At 37.8% G+C, this 25,202-nt stretch overlaps 1 protein-coding gene across 2 annotated transcripts in view; it reads right to left on the reverse strand.

The window, feature by feature from the left end:
- CF2H8orf88 (chromosome F2 C8orf88 homolog) overlaps positions 1 to 19,608 on the reverse strand; it is a 38,349-nt gene extending 18,741 nt beyond the window's left edge. The window contains exons 1-4 of one of the 2 annotated variants that reach the window (XM_078441946.2): positions 19,173 to 19,608; positions 12,403 to 12,522; positions 10,338 to 10,411; positions 1,444 to 1,519 (exon numbers count right to left, since the gene is read on the reverse strand). In XM_078441946.2, coding sequence (XP_078298072.1) covers positions 1,444 to 1,519; positions 10,338 to 10,411; positions 12,403 to 12,475 — 223 coding nt within the window. In that variant the 5' untranslated portion in view covers positions 12,476 to 12,522; positions 19,173 to 19,608. The remainder of the gene's footprint in view (positions 1 to 1,443; positions 1,520 to 10,337; positions 10,412 to 12,402; positions 12,523 to 19,172) is intronic. The other variant, XM_060610873.3, reaches the window with a different exon arrangement.
- Positions 19,609 to 25,202: the final 5,594 nt, after the last annotated feature.

Here is a 25,202-nt window from a genome sequence, read left to right on the forward strand (position 1 = left end):
TAAAGTACATTCTAGGACAACAGTACTGAAGAGTAGTCTATACTGGAACAAGATAATGGAGGATTCTGAAGGAAAAGTTTCCTTGGGCTGGGGGGGGGTGGGTAGAATACTAATTGATATATTTGTGCATAAGAAAAATATTACAGGTAAGTGTAAGAGCATTGTTGGAGCATTTAAGGGGAAAAGTTAACAAGAGTCACATAGGAAAACAATGCAAACATTAGCTCCAAGAAAAAATGATGGATAGTATGCAAGACATATGCACCTCTTGGCTAAACAACTGTATTTACATACTCATATAATATAAAGAGTGATAGTGCTTTCACTAAAATTTGCGAAATGACTATATGGTGGGGAGGGGAGAAAGAAGGGTGAAGAAGTGAGGGAAGTGACATGGAAGACATTAAATTCTCATTTTCCACAATAGGCTGCCAATACAGAATATCAAAACAATTTTAAATTTGGAAACAATTTAAACATTTTATTTAGAAATATGGAGTTAAATACTAGAATAAAAAAGGTAATAGGGTATTTTCATAACTTTTAAACAAAAACTTGACAAAGATTTAGACTAAATTAATAATTTTTATTTCATTAAATAAAAAGTGGCTGGTGGGAGAGACTATTGGTTATCCCCAAGAGCAGTTCTTCCCTTCTGCTTTAGTAACAGAATTAGCAGGCTACTCAGCTAAAGATTACATTTTGTAGTCTGTTTTGTACAGCATGAATAAGTACTGGCCAATGAGATACCAAGTGAAAGTGATACATGCTACTTTATGGGTCATTCTTTTAAGGAGAACTACCTCTCCCCTTCCCTCCTGATGGCTAGATAAGGAGCGGGATGGCTGGATCCAAGGCATTCATCTTGGGCAATGAGACAGAAGCCATACATTAAAGATGGCAAAGCAATGAGACTGAGTCCAGTAGAACTACATCAGAGCAGAATGAACACACCAGCTCAATTATGAGCTGATACGGAAGATACAGAAATAGGGGTGCCTGGGTGGCTCAGTCAGTGTCTGACTTCAGCTCAAGTCATGACCTCATGGCTCTTGAGTGTGAGTCCCACATTGGGCTCTGTGAGGACAACTCAGAGCCTGGAGCCTGCTTCAGATTCTGTCTCTGTCTGTCTCTCTCTGCTCCTCCCCTGATCACACTCTTTCTCTCTCTTTCCAATATAAATAAACATTAAAATTTTTTTTAAATAATAAAAAATACTTAAAAAAAGATACAGATATAAACTTCTATCTTGTATAAGCCTTGTTATTATGGTCTCTCCCCTAAAGCAGTCAAACCTATAGCATGATTACTATAGCCAGAAATCAACCAAAAAAAATATAATGAAACTTCCTGTGCACATGAGGTTTGCAGCTAAGCAAATATTAACTTACCATGAATACTAAGACTCCCTTATGAAATTTAAGAATTATGGTAAAAATTTACCTTTTTTAACTGGAGACTGATGTTGCTGTGGTTCATTATGACCTTGAGAAAAGGCTTGCATTCCATTCGTCTTACACTATTGAAAGAAAAAGAAAATATACCTTTTAACTATGGCCTAAAAACTTTATATAACCTTTTTTTTTTTAGCAGCCAAAACTATTTTCCTAAACAATCAAAGTATTAGTCAAGACATTATTTCTGGCCGTAAAGGATAAGCAACCTTCTAAGGACACTTATTAAAGGCAAAAAATTCTTTCAAAATATATTCACAGATATCTTTAACTACTTGTCAGGATTTTTAACTAACTCCTCTTCTGATTCCATGCTCACTTAGTATAATGGGGCCCAAGAAGTACCCCGATTACAATTTAGCTTCCCATAAATCTCCCTAGTGCATATAATAGTGGAACCAATAAGAGAATGTCAGAGCACAAGACCGTAAATTTCTCATAAAATAATGGGTTTTATGATTTTATAAATCAGTTTCACAAATTTGGGTCAATATATATAATCTATCCTTAAGATAGATCATCTCTTGGGGCACCTGGGTGGATCAGTCGGTTGAGCAGCCGACTTTAGCTCGGGTCATAATCTCCCAGTTCATGAGTTCGAGCCCTAATCAGTTTCACTGCTCTCAGCACAGAGCCCACTTTGGGTCCTCTGTTCCCCTCTGTCTCTGCCCCTTCCCAGCTCATGCTCTCTCTCTCTCTCAAAAATAAATAAACATTAAAAAAAATCATCTCTTTTGCTGACAAAAATCAGTTTGCAAACAGTAGGCCATACTCTGAACCATGGTAATTCATTAAGGTAGGTTTCTCTGGAAAAATCTATCCTAAAAAATGAACATCTCTGCTCTATCAGTCATTGTAGTAGCAAGTTATAGCCCATTCCTTAAATATTCGCAAATTCTACCAAGGTAACTCCACGAAGTCAGAAAGTTATCTAACCCTATGACAAAATGAAAAGTAATAAGATAATTCTACGGTACGAGTCATCAAAATAAGTTATCAGGAAAAAAAAATCAAATTTTAACAAAATTTTTAAGTAGAGGTAGAAAATATATGAAAATGGCAAAGATTTTCATTCTCCAAGGTTTTTGTTCCTGTTAGATTTAATAAACTATAATATGAATGTTATGGTCCTTTTTAAAAATTAGTTTTTTAAATTTCAAAATTGCAGCAGAGGCACACTTCACTGACACTAAAATGCAAGCCTAAAATCAAACTTAAAAGTAAATTTTAATCTGAAAAAAAATTAAAAAACATTTTTAAAATAGTATCTAAAAGAATAAAATACTTACTAATAAATTTAACCAAGGTGGTAAAATATTTGTATGTGGAAAACTATAAGACACTGAAGAAATTAAAGATGACACAAATAAATGGAAAGATATCCTGTGTTCATGGATTGAAAGATTATTGTTAAAAAGTTCTTACTACCTAAACTGATCTACAGATTCAGTACAATCCCTTTCAAAATTCCAGTAACAGTTTTTACAGAAATAGGAAAAGCAGTTCTAAAATTCATATGGAACCACAAAAGACCCTGAGTAGCCAAAGTAATCTCGAGTAGAAGAACAAAGCTGGAGGCATCACACTTCCACACTATATTACAAAGTTATAATAATCAAAACATTACAATGCTAACATAAAAAGACATAATAGGGCGCCTGGGTAGCTCAGTCAGTAAAGCATGCAACTCTTGATCTTGGGGTCATGAGTCCCTTGGTGTAGAGATTAAAAGTCTTGAAAAGATTAGATATCCACATGCAAAAGAATGAAATTGGACTCTTACACTATACAAAAATGACCTCAAAATGGATCAAAAACAAATAGAAGATCTGAAACCATAAAACTCATAGGAGAAAACATATTGAAAAAGTTCCTTGACACTGGTCTTGGCAATGATTTTTTGGATATGACATCAAAAGCACAAGCAACAAAAGCAAAATTAAGTGGGACTACATCAAACTAAAAAGCTTCTGCACAGCAAAAGCAGCAATCAACAAAATGAAACAGCAACCAACAGAATGGGAGAAAATATTTGCCAACCATATTAGCAATAAGGGATTAATATCCAAAATATATAAAGATCTCATACAACACAACAGCAAAATAATAATAATAATAATAATAATAATAACCTGATTTAAAAATAGGCAAAAGACCTGAATAAACATTTTTCCAAAGAAAACACACAAATGGCCAAGAAGCACATGAAAAGATGCTTAACACTGCTAAATCGTGAGGGTAATGCAAATCAAAACTAGACTGAGATACCACCTCACACCTGTTAGGAAGGCTATTATCAAAAAGACAAGAAGTGCTAGCAAGAATGAGGGTTGGGGGCGAAAAGGAATCCTTGTACAATGATGGCGGGAATGTAAACTGGTTCAGTGATTTTGGAAAACATTATGGAAGTTCCTCAAAAAATTAAATGTAAAACTGCCATAAGATCCATCATCCCCACTTCGGGGTATACACCCAAAGGAAATAAAATCGCAATCTTGAAGACTATGCATTCCCATGTTCACTGCATCATTATTCACAATAGCATTATTCACAAGTCCATCAACAGAGGAATGGGTAAGGAAAATGTGATAGAGATATACAAAAAATATATAAATAGGATATTATTCAGCCATAAAAAGAGAAGCAAATCCTGACATATGTGACAACATGGATGAACCTGGAGGACATTATACTAAGTGAGATAAGCCAGACACAGAAAGACAGAGGACATCATACTAAGTGAAATAAGCCAGACACAGAAAGACAAATATTGTACGATCTCACTTATATGTGAAATTTCAAAAGTCAAATTCATAGTATTAGAGAATAGAATGGTGATTGCCAGGAGTGGAGGACAGAGAAAATGGGGAGATGCTGGTCAAAGAATACAAATTTTCAATTATAAGATAAGTTCTGGAGATCTAATATACAGCATAGTGGTTATAATTGTTAATATTGTATTATATGCTTAAAATTTGCTAATTGTTCCCACCACACACACACACACACACACAAAAACTGGTAACTATGTCAGGTGATGAACGTGGTAATTAACTTGTTATAATAATATCAAGATGTATACGTTCATTAAACAGGTTGTACACCTTTATAAAAAATCATGTTGTATAACCTAAATATATTCAATTTTTGGAAATCACACATCAAGAAATCTGAAAAAAATGTACTTTATCATTTATGCATATATTAACAACTAAAAATACTGATTATTTCAAATATACTGATTATTTCAAATCTTTCATAGCATATAAGAACTTACATCTACTAAAATTTTATGTTAGTTTGTTATCTCAATTATCATATTACAATAAAGTCATGTATAATCTTACAAATTTTACAATCTTACATAATCAAATCAATAAAATTTGAGAATTCTATAATGAAGATATGCAGAAAGTGTCATGGAAGGAATGAGTAAGAGAATAAAACTTGACTTAAAAATGTCAGGAAAGGTTTTACATAGGCGGTGATGCTTAAACAACACTTGGAGGATTAGTAGTAGTTAGGGTGGCTTAACTAGTGAAAAGTGAATGTTCATGGAAGAAAAGATCCTTATGCTAGAAAATACACAGAGCGGTAAGATATGCCAACATGGTTAAGTTGTTAATTCTTCTCAAATTCATCTTTAGACTCAATCAAATTCCAACAGACTTTCTGTAGATACTGACAAGCTCACTTAAAACTTACATGGAAATGCAAAAGACCTAGAGAGCTGAGACAAATTTGAAAAAGAATAAAGTTAGTGAATTTTCACTATCTGAAATGAAGGCTTATCATAAAGCTACAGCAGTCTATAAGTAAAATGTGATGTTGACAAAAAGATGGACATATGGGAGACCCATGTACAGTGTGTAACTATAGTTAACAATACTGTGTTGTATAACTGAAAGTTGCTAAAAGAATAAATCTTAAATGTTCTCACCATAACAACAACAAAATAATTATGTAAAATTAAGGATGTGTTAACTAAATTGATTTTGGTAAACATTCTGCAACATATTGCATGTATCAAATCATCATCACACTGTATACCTTAAACTGACACAATGTTACATGTCAATTATACCTCAATAAAGTGGGGAGAAAAGACATATAAATCAATAAATAATAGGGAGTTTAGAAATCAACACACATATGATATACTAATTTTCAACACTCTTACAATTCACTGATAAAAAGACAAACAACCCAAATATTAAAAATATGCAAAATATTTGAACAGACACTTCACCAAAAAGGAAAAAAAGAAAAATACAAATGGCAAGTAAGTTCATGATAAGGTGCTCAATCTCATTAATCATTATGAAAATGCAAATTTAAAATATAATTAGAGGATGCAAAAATCCTCAACAAGATACTAGCCAACCGGATCCAACAATACATTAAAAGAATTATTCACCATGACCAAGTGGGATTTATACCTGGGATGCAGGGCTGATTCAACATCTGCAAAACAGTCAATATGATACATCACATCAATAAAAGGACAAAAACTACATGATCCTCTCAACAGATGCAGAGAAAGCATTTGACAAAATACAACATCCTTTCTTGATAAAAACCCTCAAGAAAGTAGGGACAGAAGGATCATACCTCAAAATGATAAAAGCCATATATATGAAAGACCCAACACTAATATCATCCTCAATGGGGAAAAACAGAGCTTTTCCCCTAAGGTCAGGGATGTCCACTCTCGCCACTGTTATTCAACATAGTATTGGAAGTCCTAGCCTCAGCAATCAGACAACACAAAGGAATAAAACGCATCCAAACTGGCAAGGAGGAAGTCAAACTTTCACTCTTTGCAGATGACATCATACTCTATATGGAAAACCCAAAAGATTCCACCAAAACACTGCTAGAACTGATCCATGAATTCAGCAAAGTTTCAGGATATAAAATCAATGCATAGAAATCAGTTGCATTTCTATACACCAATAATGAAGCAACAGAAAGAGAAATCAAGGAACCAATCCCATTTACAACTGCACCAAAAAAACCATAAAATACCTAGGAATGGTGAAAAAGCTACACACTGAAAACTACAGAAAGCTTATGAAAGAAATTGAAGGAGACACAAAAAATAGAAAAATATTCCATGTTCCTGGATTGGAAGAACAAATATTTTTAAAATGTCGATACTACCCCAAGCAGTTTATACATTCAATGGAATCCCTGTCAAAGTGACACCAGCATTCTTCACAGAGCTAGAACAAACAATCCTAAAGTTTGCATGGAACCAGAAAAGATCCCAAAGAGCCAAAGCAATCTTGAAAAAGAAAACCAAAGTTGGAGGCATCACAATCCCGGACTTCAAGATGCATTACAAAGCTCTAATTATCAAGACAGTATGGTGCTGGCACAAAAACAGATATTTAGATCAATAGAACAGAATAGAGGACCCAGAAATGGACCCACAAACATATGGCCAACTAATCTTTGACAAAAGCAGGAAAGAATATCGAAAGGAATAAAGACAGTCTCTTCAGCAAATGGTGTTAGGAAAACTGGACAGCGACATGCAGAAAAATGAACCTGGACCACTTTTTTTACACCACAAAAATAAATTCAAAATGGATGAAAGACCTAAACAGGAAGCCATCAAAATCCTATAGGAGAAAGCAGGCAAAAACCTCTCTGACCTTGGCCGCAGCAACTTCTTACTCAACACGTCTACAGAGGCAAGGGAAACAAAAGCAAAACTGCACTATTGGGACCTCATCAAGATAAAAAGCTTCTGCACAGCAAAGGAAACTATCAGCAAAAATAAAAGGCAGCTAACTGAATGGGAAAAGATATTTGCAAATGACATATCAGATAAAGGATTAGTATCTAGAATCTATAAAGAACTTATGAAACTCAACACCCAAAAAATAATCCAGTGAAGAAATGGGCAAAAGACATGAATAGACACTTTTCCAAAGAAGACATCCAGGTGGCCAACTGACACATGAAAAGATGCTCAACATCACTCATCATCAGGGAAATACGAATTAAAACCACAATGAGATACTACCTCATACCAGTCAGAATGGCTAAAATTAATAAGTCAGGGAACAACAGATGTTGGCAAGGATGTGGAGAAAGAAGATCTCTTTTGCACTGCTGGTGGAATGCAAACTGGTACAGCCACTATGGAAAACTTCAAGAGGTTCCTCAAAAATGTTAAAAATACCCCATGACCCAGCAATTGCACTACTAAGTATATATCCAAGGGATACAAGTGTACTGTTTTGAAGGGGCACATACACCCCAATGTTTATAGCAGTGCTATTGACCATAGCCAAATTATGGAAAGAGCCCAAATGTCCATCGACAGATGAATGGATAAAGAAGATGTGGAATGGGGGCGCCTGGGTGTCTCAGTCGGTTGAGCATCCAACTTCAGCTCAGGTCGTGATCTCACGGTTTGTGAGTTCAAGCCCCGTGTTGGGCTCTGTGCTGATGGCTCAGAGCCTCGAGCCTGCTTCAGATTCTGTGTCTCCCTCTCTCTCTGACCCTCCCCTACTCACACTCTGTCTCTGTCTCTCTCTCTCTCTCTCTCTCTCAAGAATAAACATGAAAAAAAAGAAGAAGATGTGGTGTATACACACACACACACACACACACACACACACACACACACACACAATGGAGCATTACTCAGCAATCAAAAGAATGAAATCTTGCCATTTACAACAACGTGGATGGAACTAGAGGGTATTATGCTAAGGGAAATAAGTCGGTCAGAGAAAGACAAATATCATATGACTTCATTCATATGTGGAATTTAAGATACAGAACAGATGAACAGAAGGGAAGCGAAGCAAAAATAATATAAAAACAGGGAGGGGGACAAAACATGAGACTCTTAAATATGGAGAACAAACAGAGGATTGCTGGAGGGGCTGTGGGTGGGGGGATGGGCTAAATGGGTGAGGGGCACTAAGGAAGACACTTGCTGGGATGAGCACTGGGTGTTATACATAGGGAATGAATCACTGGAATCTACTCATGAAATCATTATTGCACTATATGCTAACTTGGATGTAAATTATAAATAAATAAATAAATAAATAGATAAATAAATAAATAAATAAATAAAATATACTTAGATACTAACACTCACATCCTAAAATGGCTAAAAAGTGGTAGGCTCTGAAGCAACTGTAACCGGCACATACTACTGGTGGGAATGTAAGTACAACCACTTCAGAAAACATACCACCTGTTTCTTGTAAAGATTACCTGTTAACATACTACTACTACTTCAGTTTTATAACGCAGAGAACCTCTCAAACATGTATAAAATATATGGAGGGATGTTCGCTGTAGCATTTACTATAATATAGAAACAAGTGCCAAGCCCATCAAGAGAAAATGAACAACAAAATAAATGTAGTTATTTGTATGTAAAAAGAGATTTTTTTATGTCAGCACATATAGAACTGCTTTGTTCATTTTACAAGTTGCCTAATATTCTATTTATTATGAATATACTTATTCTTATGCATGCATTATCTATTTCTAGAAGTATCTAGGTAAGAAACTGGTAGAATGGTCACTTCTGATCAGAGGAAATCAGTGACTACGGGATAGCGATTGCAGGGAAATTTTCCATTCATGCCATTTTGCATGTTTTCAATTTTGATTATTGTACTTATTCAAAAAGATAGTTTAAAACATAAACCTAAATGAGAAAAGAATGGCAAAAACACATGTGGGTACAGTACTATTTATATAAAATTACAAAACAATTAAAACAATTCTACTTGTTGTAGCAAAAGTATGAACACATTCATGAAAACAGTAACAAATCGAGAACATTTGGAAGAAGGTGAGAAGGAAGGTGAGAAGACAATGGGATGGTGGAGGGGACACGGTCCACAGACACAGCCAGGAGAACTGCTGCACAAATGGAGAGAGCAGTTACTACATGCCAGACACAGTGCTCAGAACTTTGGGAGCCTCAGCTCACTGCTGCCTCCTCCTTACACCAACATAGGAGCCCCATTTTCAGGTGAGGAAACTGAGGCTCTGACAAGTGAAAGAAATCACTCACGCCAGGTCACGGGGCTGGGAAGTGACAGAGCCGGGGCTCAAGCTCATCTTCCTCTCGGAACCCTGGCATGTGGCTGTGTCTCTCTTAGGCCAGCTACCCCCTCTCTGGACCCATCTCCAGGACAAGTCCCAAGGCACACCCTTAATGCAATGCTTGGGGATGGCAGAAAATAAGATTCCAATGCACAATGAGAACTATTCTCACATACCTACACATGGAGTGAGAAGAGGAGGGTGTGAAGAAAATGAAATGGTGGGATTCTATCCTAAAGCCAAGACTACACTGTATATTAACTAACTTGAGAATAAATAAAATAAGATAAAATTAAAAAAAGAAAATGAGATAGTGGAGGGATATAGAGGGTTTTGAACATTATCTTAGTTAGGTTTTTTCTTTAACATTTTCTAAAACAAACAAATATAGCAAAATGTTTAGGCTTGAAAATGGTGGGCAACAGGTATAATTTTCTTTAATATAATTTCAAAAAGTATATAAAGCATGGGGCACCCGGGTAGTTCAGTCTGTTAAACATGAAACTCTTGATTTTAGCTCAGGTCATGACCTCACGATTTGTGAGTTCGAGTCCCACATCAGGCTCCACACTGGCAGTGCAGAGCCTGCTTGGGACTCTCCCTCTCTCTCTGCCCCTCCCCACCCCCTCTCTCAAAATAAATATATAAACTTAAAAAATAATTTCAAAAATAATTCAAAAAAAAAAAAACTATATAAAGCACCCAGCACAGTGCCTGGCATAAAATACTCATCTAACAAATGTTACCTTCCAGTCTGCAATGCTTCATTTTATTATAATTTCTAGGACTTACTCTGCTAACTCCGCTTTGTAAGCACTGAGTTTTGCACGGATATTCGTTTTGAAAGTTGAAAGGGAATACTGCTCCTATTAGGACAGAAAAGAAGAAAACTACATTAAACACCCATTACCACAACCTAAAAACCTTAAGTACCCAAAATATTCTAGGCACTGTTTTGAAATATTTTCTGATGGTTCCTCTACTCAACAAACATTCATTCAACACTATAAAACACTATGAAATGTCACCCACTATGTTAGGGAATGGGTATGTAAGTGTGAAAAGAGTTCAGAGATAAAAGAGCTCATGGTCTGTTTTGAGAAACAAGCTCATAAACAATTACTATGATAAAAACAAGTTATCTGAGAGGTACAGAGAAGATACTAGGGCTTTGTGATATAGAAGCTTTGCAAAAGGAAGTAATTCTATCTGGATCTTAAAAACAATTTTGGGGGGATGTGAGCTAGTTAAGGAGTACAGAAGAAGTATATTGAAAAAGGTCAAAATTAATTTCTGATTAAACTTTTCTACCCAATAAACCCACTCCTTTCTGGATCTTAAGAGGATATAATTAAATGAGAGATGAGCCCACTACCTTTTGCCCCTACAAGGGCCTTGGAGGGAAAGGATGAACAAAAAACTGCATCTGTACAGACGAGGGAGTGAGAGGTGCTGTGAAAAGGCTGGTCACAGAAGGAGCTGCTGCCAATGGCTTTATACCCTTCCCTTTACAAGAAAATCTGAGACTTGATCCTAAACAACTGCTTCTTCAGCACACCAGAAGGAGATGCATCAGGGCACCTGGGTGGCTGAGTGGGTTAAGCGTCCAACTCTCGATTTCGGCTCAGGTCATGATCTCATGGTTCATGAGACCAAGCCTGGTGCCAGGCTCTGTGCTGACAGCATGCAGCCTACTTGGGATTCTGTCTCCCTCTCTCTCTCTGCCCCTCCTGTGCTCATGCTCTCTTTTAAAAATAAATAAACATTTAAAAGAAAGAGAGAGAGAGAGAGAGACAGAGAGAGGACATGGCATCAACACTGCCAAAGCTATGGTCCAGAAGATTCCTTAATTTCATTTGTCTGTCTTAAGTCACACAGCCATCTCAGAAGAAACATGACCAAAGTAGAGACCATCTTCCTTGTAAGAACCAAGGATGGGAGAATAAACAGAAGATTGAGGAACTGGTGCCATTTCTAGCTTTTCTCCTTCATCTTTGCACCCAACAAAAGAGCTATTTTTTTTTCCTTTTTCTAAATAGCAAGTTACTCAGTTGAACACATGGACCAAAGAGTATTTTAATAGGATGGACCAGAGTATTTTGATAGGATGGTGAGAAATAGATTTGTATATTAATATTTAATTTAATTAATTAATTAAAAATGCATACATGTATGTGTATACACACACACACACCCCTAAGTTAGAATAAAGAAGTCATTCTTTCAACAATGAAAAACTAAAAGGTTAATATTCCAATTAAGGAAAGTATTTTAAGAACTTGCCCCAAATCCTAGTTTTATGAGCAAAAGAGAAATTTTTAATTTTAGAAATTTTTGTTTAGATTTTCCAAAAAATAATACTGTTATGTTCCAACTCAAGTATAGCCCTAACCTGTAACTGTTGTTTTGCCTGTATTCAGTAATTAATTCATCCATTCATTCATTCATTTATATGCAGTTAGGAATTTTTTTTTTTTAAAGGCCAATTCTCTCTCCCTCATGATTGCTTTGCTCTACAGTGACCATAATCACCGGGCACAATTTGGGTTGAGAATATCATTTTAAGCAGAAGCCAGTTAACCATGAAAACGAGACATGAAAATAAATACATAAAGTTTTTCTCAGGCAAGACCTATTCTTCTTCCTACCTTTGCTGGTCTGGTAGCCTATGCAGTGGGAGACTAGTAAGAGTCTTTTTCTTTGGTAATACTTTTAAACTCTTCAAACAAAGGAGACCATTCGTTTTCATTATTCTCTATCCACCATAAACAATCACTTTATATATGAGTTCGCTTTTCAAATACTACTTAGCCATTATCCAATTCATCTCTAAAGATGTATACCCGAGATTACTTACCAGGGGGAGAAGTCAGATGACGAACAGGTCTTGCTGGTTGAAGCGGTTTACCAATCAATTTTTTGGTTTCCATTATCACAAAGACCTTGAAGTTCCATACTTGAAGAGGGAAAAAGACATCTGATCTTTTTGACATGATAATCAAAATGCTTTAACAAATTTTATATATATATAAAATACATATACATACAACATACATATATATGTGTGTGTGTGTATATATATATACATATATATATATGTATATATATATACACATATAAAACCACAACACTCATTTGAAGATACCTACACCTTATAAGTTAAGGAGTTAAGGTGGAAAAAATCACAAGCCCTTAAAATAATATGTGACAATCTTTATAGCATCTGTCACGATGGAACATTCCCTCTTTTAAAACATTTTACTCCTTTAACTTGCCTGACTTTTCTTTTGGTTTCCTATACCTTTGACTACCTCTTCTAACTTCCTTAGCTTATTCCTCTTCCTTTCTCCAATGAAATTCAGGAATTCTTCCAAATTTGGCTTTGATCTTCTTCGTTGACCTGATCTACTCTCCTCATGATTTCAACTACCTATCTACGTGATAGACATGCCCTAATTTATACATATAGCACCTACCTCTCTTTTAAATCCCAGTTCTACTTTTCTAAAGATATTTCCATTTATATCTTATCACAGACACCTCAAATTCAACATATCCAAAATCAAATTCATTACTTTGACTCCAAAGATGCTCGTCCTCCTGTAGTCCTTAAAGTCTTCACCAACTCCATCAGACCAACTTTGGCTAAATAAGATCTAAAATAAAAGTCTCCACACCATTAGTCTCTTAATTCATGTCCATTCTACTTCCAAACTATTTCTCAAATCTATTTTCTTCATTCTCGCCACTACTCTTTTGGTTCCACAATAACTCTGAATTCATCTCCCTGATCACTCAGTGGGATTTAAAAACTCCCTTGTCTCCCTATGTTCCTGGGACACAGAGATTATGCCCACATCATGGCATTAAGAACATTGTACTCTACATAATGGCTGTTTGTCTTCCATACTTGGCAAAAGTGAGGAGCAGATTCTGTAACTGAGGAACAATATTTTCATTCACCCCCTTTCCCTGGCAACTAACAGTACCTGGACTGGATCCAAAGTAGGTGCTGAACAAATGGGTAAATATAACCTCTTTCTCTTCAAACTATGATCCCTTTACATACACACACCTGCTTAGAAAATGTCAGTTCCTCATCACCTCCTGGATTACTCATAATAGAAACAGAGGCCAACATCCATGTGTCATGCAGAGTAAACTATTTACCTAAGTTATGTTATTTAAGATTCAGAACAACTCTATCAGTTAGGCACAATGAAGAGTAAAATCTCAGGTCTCAGGTGAGCCTACCTGTTGTTAATATTATGGCTCCAGCACCTAGTTATATAACTACGGAAAACAGTAGCCTCTACCTCCTAGGTTTGATGTGAAAACTAAATTATATGTATAAAGTATTAGCAAAATGTCTGGCACACAGTAAGAGCTCAATAAATGTTAGCCTCATTATTTTTTAATAATACTAATTTTACAGATAAAGCTTAGAGAAATTAGGTATCTTGCCCAAGATCCTGAGTCTAGGAAGTGATAGCATGCCATGTTCACGCTTCTGGCCAAAAAGAATCAAGAATCTCCCCAACCATTTTCCACCCCATACCCAGCCAGAACTGAACAGGTTCGTACCCTTATGTGCTCACAAAACACCCCTGTATCTACCCTCTTCCAATGTGGTATTTACTGCACTAGTCACAATTATCTTTTACCTGACCGTTAAATTACAGTTCTATCACACAGGTCTATCACCAGTGTCTACTACAGTGTCTAGAACACTGTGGGTGTTTAACAGATTGTTGAATTCACAAATGTTATTTTGTTTTACCATATACTTATACATTCCGGAGTTCCTTCACTCTCCCTGCTGCTCTTCTCCCAAAGTGCTATTCGTTTTTCAAGACCAAGGTCAAGTTACTTGCTTCGAAAGTATTCTCATGTCTCAACAGTAACGTTAAATAAAATAGTTCACATGAAGCTTTCTAGTTCCTAACAAATAGTTGACAGTAAAATAACAATAATTTATTTTTCCTCTTCCACTGACCCCTACTGTATTTTATTAACTATTCTAAAATGTACCACAGTAAATCTATTTCATGTGTTTGATTAGACCGAGTTAGCTGACACTGAAAAAACTGTATCTTATTTATCTTCGTATCATAGTACCTGCAACATAATTGGTTTTACTAAATAAATCTATAAATTTAAATACCTTCTAAATATAACTAAAACCTTCTGATGCCTGAATAGGATATAGCTTTTCAAATTATGATGCCTATTAAGACAAAACTAAAAATAAAATTCCACCTGACTTTATATCTGCTTATCCAGAGACAAATGTAACCATATGATTTTAAGCAGATCATTACCTAAATGACTGTTTCCCTAAGTATATAATAGGGTTAATAACTCCCTGTTAGCTCCAAAAACATACTTTTACCTATTTATAAATGCCTCGGGACATTTTATGCTAAGCAAAGTAAGTCAATCAGAGAAAGACAAATATCATATGATTTCACTCATATGTGGAATTTAAGAAACAAAACTGATGAACAAAGGGGAAGGGAACCAAAAAACAGGGAGACAAACCATAAGAGATTCTTAAATACAGATTAAAAGCTGAGGGTTGCTGGAGGGGTGCTCGGTGGGGGGATGGGCTGAATGGGGGATGGGCATTAAGGAGGCACTTGTTGGGATGAACACTGGGTGTCATATGTAAGTGATGAACCACTAAATTCTATTCCTGAAATCATTATTACACTGTATGTTAACTAAGTTGGATTTCAATTAAACAATAAGTAAAAAAAAATGGCTCTAGACATTACTCAAATGTTAAAATCATAAATTTATAAACAACTTCTCAAAGTTAGCACTGATAACTAAGTGCAAAAACAGTTACTTTTTTCCTGAAGTTTGGAGAGCCAGCTAGTATTCCTCATTAATACCTATGGAGCTTTTGCGATGTGTCTCTTAACTGGTATTTCAACATGGCTATTGGCAACCTTCTAAACAAAACTCATGCCGTCCGTACTTTTTGGCAATACAACTTTGATATAATAAGAAACAAGAAAAATCTTATAAGCATATGTAGCAAAAAAATATTTCAGACAAATATTTATTGAACATTTTCTATGTGGAAAGAAAATCTTAAATAAGGACCAAAAAGCAATCTAATGTTGTGTTATTTAATGTTTATCCTAGACATTTTAATTAGGACCCTAATACTAGCATGTAGTAACTTTCCATCCTGTTTCCCATATGAAACTAATGAATCAGAATACAATAGAGTACTTTGGCACACACTTTCTTGTTTTTCACTGCTCAGCTGAAATTGAGTTGATAGGTTGTAAAGTTTTTTCCAGTTGCTGAGCAATGCAAATCCACGGTATTCAAACTAGGGATTTTCAAGAGTTGGGGAGTTACAGAACTATTATATGATTTTGCAACACAAGTATATAAACAAAAAATAAAAGATCTTTTAGTATCGCCCACCATTTCAATTTATAGTAGGAAAAATATAGCAAAGGCTCCAGATACATAAATTCCTATCAGTTAAGGAAATGAGAAAAGATGATGTCATATAGCATTTAATTTTTTAAGTAAACTGTGTCTGTATAGAGACACTGACATTATAGGGAATATGTTTGGAATTCACAGTATACAACAGCATCATGTCTTAAACAGTGTTATTAATGGAAAAGGCAAGTATTTACATTAATTATTACAGTAATTATTATTGAAAAACTGAATCACAGGATTGAAATCTATGAAGGACAGGACTCCACAAACCAAAGCCTAACTCTCGGTTTAGGTCAAAAATCATAAAGATTTAACTACAAAAATATTATACAAAATAACTTCAATCTTAAACTAATGCCTGCTTCACTCACCCAATATAGAGCTCCAAAAGTTTCCTTTGAAGCTACTAATACTACCTAGGGTAGGCCTTTATGGTATCAACTGTTACAAAGGACAACACTTGCAGAAGCAAAAAAAAATCGTACTTAAAACACTGGATAACAAGTAGTTGGCCAATCATAGAGTTGTCTTTTAAACTATGAATATATAGCTTTGTGGTATATTTTTTAAAAAAGCATTTTGATCCAGTCTCAAAAATTTCATTCTATTAATACATGCTGAGAACTAGCTACTGAATAGTTTTGTTGGTTTTTTTTTTTTTCAAGTTTACACATAGTTAACAAATCATCTCAAAAATCCAACTGCCATCTCAGGAAGCTTCAGTTGCTATTCTACATCTAGCAATACTAAAGTATATCTTAGGTCCCTTTTCTGTTCAAAAAAAAAAAAAATTCAAACTAAATATAAATCCTAAGGACCCACCAATGTCCCAGACCAATTGGGACATAATCTTACTATGCAACGTATGCCATTCATTTATTAAAACTCCATTTTTGAGGTCCTATTACATGCTAAATGCTTTACATATGTTATTTCATTTTGAGCCACACATTAAATACTGTAGAGAATCACTATTAGTCATCTTACAGATGTAAAACCTGATGCTCAGAAAAAGAAGAGAGATTCCCAAGATCACCTAGTATATATATGGCAAAAATGAGGATTTAACTATAAAGTTCATGCCCTTGTCTCTAAACTTGCATGTTTGGTAAGTAAAAGAAAGACATAGGACTCTCTACTATTCCATATGGACACTGCATATATGGGTTTTTTTTTAATGAATTAGAACATTTATACATAAATAGACTTGCTGAATAAACTAACATATATAAATAATTTCCATTGCCTCAATTTATAATTTTTCTTAGAATACTAAATAAATTACACGATTACTGTGCTTTCCTCATTCTGTAGACATACTATAACAATGCCAAACTTACCACGGGTCACAACTTAAGAAAAATACTATGTACTGTATTTAGAAGCTGGATACTAATAATTTCCAATTTAAATTCTCTATTTCTTTAGAAAATGCTGATGATTCTGCTGCAATTAATAAGATCATACAGATGAATGGATAAAGAATATGTGATATATATATATATATATATATACACACACACACACTTATATATACACATATACACACAATGGAATATTACTCAGCCATAAAAAAGACTGAAATCCCCCCCCCACTTGCAACAACATGAATGGATCTAGAGTATAATGCTAAGCGAAATATGCCAGTCAGAAAAACACAAAATACAAAATTTCACTCTTGTGGAATTTAAGAAACAAAATAAACGAACAAAGAAAAAAAAAGAGATTAAAAAAAAAAACCCTACACCTTTAACAATAGAGAACAAACAAATGGTTCCCAGAGGGAAGGTGAAGCAGGGGCATGAGGGAAATAGGTGAATGGGATTAAGAGTCACTTATCTTAATGAGTAATACATGGAATTGCTGAATCACTATGTTATACACCTGAAACTAACATAACACTGTGTTAACTACACTGGAATTAAAACAAAAAGAAATACAATCATATAAAATTAAATAATCTGAGAAGTGGAAAGACCATGCCTTCATCTACCTCATGTATATGTCCCATGTGATAATCAGACAGGATTTAATCTCAATTTTCAACTTCAAAATACTATTATACTAAGTTAGGATTCCTTGAAACCAAATGTTCTTTGCAAGTAAACAGCACAGAATGATAAACTGATAGATGAAAATAATATAAAGGAAATACAGGGGAGTTAAGACATAAACCGATTACGACTTAGGTGATAAAAGATATTTTATATTCCACAAATCAGGCTGCCACATGAGAGAAAAATTTAAACTATCAAAAAGTTGTGAGAGCGTTCCATAAAATACTTTCCATTTCATACCTTCTCTTTAAAACTTACCAAAAAAAAAAACTTTTTGGTCTGTGATGTACCTTGCAATACAAACAAAATTTAACACTTAGGTAGGATAAAAACTGTCCAGATAATGTGCACTTGTGGTCATAACTGATGTAACTGTCCTTTTCTTTAACTTTGCCTAAAATATCAGTAACTAAAACCTCTTGATACAAATATTGAATCATTATGTCGTCAACCTGAAACCGTTAGATGTCAATTATATCTCAGGTTTTTTTAATGGTGTATCTTGACTTACAACTTCTGCGAAATACCTTCAGTTACTTTCACGAACCATTTGATTCTGCGAATTAACCGTATATGTGTTTCTTGGCTCTCTTTTTCCTATTGGGCTTTCTTTTTTATTGTCTGTAATTTAATCTAATTAATTATTGATTTACTGTTGAAATTTGCCTCAAATTAGTAGTGATGGTGCCAGGGTATGGGGGACAAAGTCTTCAAACCATCGCACCACCAAGGACCAGGTCCTGGGACAGAGGGCGCTATGTACTTACTTTTTTCTGGCGTTTTTGTTTTTTGTTTTAATTATGCCCTCAGCAGTGTAACTCTCCCTCGGCCCCTGGCCCCTCGCCCTTCGCCAGGTGTTCCCACAACAGCCACCACCCTTTCCTCCCAACGGGCTCGCCCCCTTAGCACTCTACCACCCACCTCGGGGGCCCTGGGGAGCCTTGCCGGGATTTGTCCCCCCCCCCCGACCCCGGGGATCCCCTCCCTCACAACTCTCCCGGGGTCCGAGCTCCGAGAGGGCGCCCACCGCCTCCTCACACCCCGGGCCCGACTTCTGCCCCCCACCCCCCAGATCGGTTCATCCTCCCCAGCCACCTACCGCCTCAAGATCGGGGAGGATTTCGGGGCAGCAGCGTCGCCGCGCTCAACCCAAACGCGGCGGCCCAGCGCCCCGCTGCCCGTCGGGGAACGGCTCCCGCCGCGCGTCCGCTCGAGGCCGGGGGCGGCGGCAGCGGAGGCGGGGCCGACTGCGACTCCGAGGGGCGCGAGGCGGACAGGGGGCGGGGGCGGGGGCGGGGCCTGCGGTGCCGGGTCCGGAGCTCGGCCGCGCGGGGCCAGAACCGTTAAGCCGGCAGCGCGCGCGCCTCCCCGGGCGTGCTGGGCGAGCGGGGCTTCTGGCTGCCCGCGCGCAGTGCGGAGGAGGCCGGGGGTGGCCTCTCCGAGGTGCTGGCAGGCTCGCCCTGGACGGGGCGCGCCCGCATGAACAGCCTCCGGGACCCCAGTCGGCGGCCCTGCTCGCCGGAGACGGGGAGACGCGAGGCGAGCCGCCTGCGCCGGGCGGGCGTCGGGCTCCAGGCAGCGACTGTGAGCGAGGCCGCCTCTGTGAGCGAGGCCTCCCGCGTCAGAGCTGCCGGCCGGCCCCGACGGCGCGGGCCGCTCTCCCCGCCGAGTCCTGCTAGGATTCGAGCTGCCAGCAACGGTTACCTTAATCTCACTCAGACTGCCGTCCCCAAAGACCAAGAATGGTTGAAGCACCTCCATCCGAATCTTTTGTTTTCAGTCTTCACCTTTATTCTTTCATTTCATTCGCCCCTCTGGGTGCTGGCAGGAGGCAGGAGGCGTGGGGCGGCTGCCGGGGGGAACGGGGTATTTTGGTCGTCCCCGGGGTCACAACCCGGCGGGCGCCTGCGCTAGCTGGCACTTGGGGGGTGTGGGGGGCGTGCTAAGTACTGTGCCGGAGGAGCAGATTTAGGCTGGGAGCGCAGTACCTGACTCGGGGCTAGGGCGTCGGAGCGGTTTTCAGAGCTGGGCCCCTGGTGTGTTGCATTTGGCCCGAGGAAAGAAGGCAGGAAAGGAGGGGAGGAAGTGCCCAAGGCAAAGTGTCCAGTGTGGGGTACCTGGGGTTGGGAACGGATAGTGGGGAAATGAAACAGAAGAGGACATGAATTAGGTCTTAACTCTTTCTTAGTTTGTCCTTTTGAGTATTTTGCAAGATCATTCTGACAGCCGTTATGGAGGGCAGATTTTGAGGGCAGGGGGATACAGCAGTGTTAAATAGGCCCACGAGGAGGCTTCCTGGGAGGCATTTGCAATGACTCCGGTAAGAAATTATGTCCTAGAAGTAGCGAAGATCTGAGAGATGTTGCTGAAGTGAAATCAGCATTTAGTGACAGATTGGACGGAAGGGTGAATAAGGGAATCTAGGTAACTCGTGAGTTTCTGACTTGGGCAAACAAGTGAATAGGTGGTGGTAACATAAGGTAGGGAATGTGAGAGGCTGAACAGATTTGGGGAGGGAAATGATCAATTCAGAGTGGGACTCATAAATATATTATAATGGGATATTTAAGTTGAGGTATCCAAACAGCTATTTTAGAAATACAGAAAATATATAGCCATACATACATATGCCTATATATATACACACACATATGTCATAGGCATTTAATGGACAATAATGGAATATTAGGAAAGGGAGGTTGATTGAGAAAATTCATGAATTCTGGAAGAAGTATTTAGAGAACTCAAAAGACAAGTAACATCCAAAGGAGGTTGTGTAAAGGCAAAATAAATCTTGTCTAGAATAGGGTAAGAAGGAATGCCTCTCTGAAAAGGGATCATCTAGGTACACGTTAAAGCTGATGAAGAAGACTAGGAAAAAAAGTGTCTAGGTTAGCAGAATTCAGATATTAGTGCCCTGGGGCAAGAAAAACAAAATTTGGCAAAGTTCAGAAACTGATATGAAATCAGTATGGCTGGACAAGAGAAAAAGCAAGAAGAGAATCTTGAAGATGAGTTTGGAGAGATGGGAAAAGCCAAAAGCATACAAGGTTTTGTAGGTTCCAGTAGGGAGGTTTAATTTTATTATAAGAGCAATGGGAAACATTGAAGGGTTCCTGTGGGGCACTAATGTGATAGGATTTACCATTTTTAAAAAGGTATGGTTTCAGAAGCACTTTCATGCAATGTTAAGATTTTGCTATTTAAATGTTTTAGAGACAGAGACAGAGTTCTAGCAGGAGAGGGGCAGAGAAAGGGGGACAGAAGATCCAAAGCAGGTTCCACACTGACAGGCTGACAGCAGTGAGCCCGATTTGTGGCTCAAACCCACAAAACCGTGAGATCGTGGCATGACCTGAGTGAAGTCTGACGCTCAACTGACTGAGCTACCCAGGCGCCCCCAAGTTATTGCTATTTGGATGTAGAAATAGCTTCCAGGAATACTCCTACCCCTACTGAGACAACTTACCTGGCATCAGAACCCAAAAAGTGCAGGGTCAGAAGCACGGAGCACCAGTAGTCTGTGGACAATGGAGTCAAATCTTTCCAACCCCCAGATGTAGAAAATTATAAGTGTAGGATTCAGTTCTCATCTGTAGTCAAAACAAGTTTTCTTCAAGAATATATTTAACAATATAACATATACATTTATATATATCACACAATAAAATTAGTTTGAATATATTACTATATGAAATCAATAGAAATTATTGTGACAAAAAAGTGAACCAGAAGAAAAAAAAAATTTTTTTGATCAAACCAAAAACAGTGCGACAGCGAGACAGTGTGAGAGCGGGGGAAAGGGCAAAGAGAGAGGAATCCGAAGCAGGCTCCACATTAAGTGTGGAGCACGATGCAGGGCTCCATCCCATGATGCTGGGATCCTGACCTGGGCTGAAATCAAGAGGCACTGAGCCACCCAGGTGCCCTGAGACACATTTTAAATAGAAGTAATAGACTCCAAATTTTTTTGGTAATTGAAGGAGAATGAATCCTATAAATACACTGAAACGTTAAACTTGAAAAAATTTCTTGTTGATTTGAGTACAGATACTGGCATCTACAAGGATAATCTAGAACTGATAATACCCTTCTATGACAACAGCTTGGCAACAGGTTAGTGAGTAATTTCAAGAATATTTAAGGTTAATCACACTGATCAAGAAAAACTTGAAATGTTCTGTAATCACTAAGCTCACATAAGGAACTCCACAGCTTTCCCCAAAATTAGCACTACTAAAAACTGACATTATTGCTAAATAAGTTATGATTGAAATCAACTTCTCTAAATTTTCAATAATAAAAAAATAAATTTTGATCAACTATGCTGAAGATATTACCAAACTATTTACTTTCACAAAGAAAATGTGTTACAAAATTTTCAAAGGAAGAGTCAATCAAAATACATAAAAGTTAGGCGCCTGGGTGGTTCAGTCCATTGAGCGTCTCTCGGTTCTTGGGGTTGAGCCTGGAGTCAGGCCTGCTTAACATTCTCTCTCTCCTTCTCTCTTTACCCCTCTACTGCTTTCTCTCTCTCTGTCTCTGTCTCTCTCTCTCAAAATAAATCAACTTTAAAAAAATACTTCGAAGTTAAAAATATAGGTTAAGTAGAGGGGTGGTTCAGGCAGTTAAATATTTTTAAGGATTTTTTTAATGCCTGGCATTTGTCAGTCAGCTTTTTAAAATTTGTAACTGGTTGTCATTGCATTGCTTCTCTCATTCTAAGTAAACATTCACTTTGGTTTAAAAAAAAAAAGGTTTGGAGAGCGGATTGAGGGAAAACAAGAGTGGAAATAGGAATCCCAATTAGAAAGATCATAGCTCACAATTAAATGCCTTTTATTAATTGTAAGTAGAGGTTTTTGTTGCCATTACATTTCATCTCTTATTCACAGTACCTTCCTTTTAAGTGAATAAAACCCTATATGAGCACCAATAACACACACACAAACCGGTTACCTGCTTTCATGAAATGTACCGTCTGGCGAGGTCGCAGATTCACAAACACAATTCTAATTCAATAAGCTAATTGTGAAGATAAAGGCACTCCCAGTGTGTACGTGTGTGCCTGCGTGGTACTACTTATTAGCCTAGAGAGTTGGGAAAAGCTGAATAGGGCAGCAATCATGGAGTATTTACGAAATGATCTCCTTACGAGCCTCCTACCAGTAGTCTGCCTCTCATTCACTTCTTCCACATTTACAAAGCATTTTACGGATACATATACACACAGACGCACACACACATCATCATGACAGCAATACATGAAAAACCACAGAGACTTGGTTCTATGCATCTCAGCTCAGGAAAACACCACCACCACCAAAAACGTTTTGAAGACCTATGGCTGTTAGACGCCAGTTGCTGAGGACACGAAGACAAAGTGAGATAAGACTCAGTATGACCTAGGAACAATCGGCAAGATGAGAAAGATAGTCTTAAGGGTACCTGTAAACTAATAAGTAAAATAGAGAGGGTGGTATATGCAGTAGTTAGAAGTGTATACTTAGCACAGAAGTTGTACAAGGAAATAATTCTATCTGGGGATGACAGGAGGAAGAGGGACCATGAAGAGTTCCTAGAGGCGGTAATGCCTGAGCAGGATTTCCAAGGATAAAAAGGAGTTTACCAACTTAGGGATATGCCATGCCGCCAGAAGGACATGTCCAAAGGCATACAGAGATGGAACAACAGTGAATACAAAAAACACTAGTAATTCAGTACTGCAGAAACACAAAATAGGAGGCTCTGCTTGAGTCAGTGGTTCAGTATTAGGCTACAGAAGTATGGTCTTTTGTCTCCTAAAGGGTACAGAGAGACATTGAAGGACTTAGACATGAAGGACTTTAGACATGACAAGATTGTATGTGTGTTTGGAAAAGAATCACCCAAGTAACTGTTTAAAACGGGTCCAGGAGAGGGACAGGTAGCAGGCAAACCAAGAACGGCAGCAGAGAGATCAATTCATAGACTTTTACGGCCCCCCAGGCACTGCTGATGAGAGCCACAAGTAAGGTAGGTAGGGGCACGAAGAAAGAGAAGTGCATGTATTTGAGAGAACAAAGGAAACCGGATGGACTGTAAAGGGTAGGAGAATGAGAAGTGAAAATGCTGAGGCCAGTTATTGATGTGGGCAGCTAGATGGATGGAAATAATGACAAAATATTGTGAGTTCCCTGAGGAGGAAAGAGGGAATGGGATGGATCTAGAGGGTAGGTGGAGGGCGGGGACAAAGGAAAGAACAGTTACGATAAATCATCTGCTATGAGAGGAAGGGGGGTCTCCCGTGGAAAGTATGATAAGGGGCTATAGGACTTTGAAGTTTGCAAATAGTATCTGTGGGAAATTTACACAGAGAGCCGGAGACAGGTATAGAAGGCTGAGGAGTAGCTGAAGGTGAAAACTAAAAACCTGTAGTGGTATTAATCTGTGTGGTTGTGGGATTCATTGGTAAATATAGACAAGACGATGGAGTGGAAGAATAAGAAACTGGAAGTGTTGAAAGTGGTATTCATGAATAGTGGTACCAAGAGAGTGAGAAATTTATAAGAATAGAAGAGGTATATGTCCAGAGAGTGGACATCTGAGTGTAAGACTTTAGAGATGGAGTGGTTCTAAGTATGAGCACACTGTACAGCTAGAGGTGAATAGCAGAAGTGGAGCAGAGGTAAAGGTCATTAGACTCGAGGGAATCAGAACTGAGTCCAGACCAGAGCATTACCATTCACATTGACGCTTAAATCAAGGGCATATGGTAAGAATGAAAACCAGGTACCGAAGTCTACATTGATTATGGGAGAGGGAAAGGAGATTTACAGATGGCAGATGGTAGGTAGAGAGGATCTTTTAGAGGAAGGAGTAAGGCAGGTGTTCAGGAAAAAGCCAGGAAAAAAGTAAAGCATTGTATGAGCTAAGGAATTCTCTACACGTATCCCAAGCTTACTCTTCCTAAAAGCTTAAAAACCAATAAAAATGTAACACATTTTTTCCACATTTAAATGTCCAATATCTTAAGCCGAAGGTATAGCTGATGTAGAAATGTCAGGCTCTGCATCACGGTTTTTCAGAAAAATTGATTTGAACATTGGGAACTTTCAGAAGCTCTGTAGCCAACCACTAGCACTGACAC

Source organism: Panthera onca, chromosome F2, assembly GCF_046562875.1.
Source record: "Panthera onca isolate mPanOnc1 chromosome F2, mPanOnc1 haplotype 2, whole genome shotgun sequence".
Classification (NCBI taxonomy): domain Eukaryota; kingdom Metazoa; phylum Chordata; class Mammalia; order Carnivora; family Felidae; genus Panthera; species Panthera onca.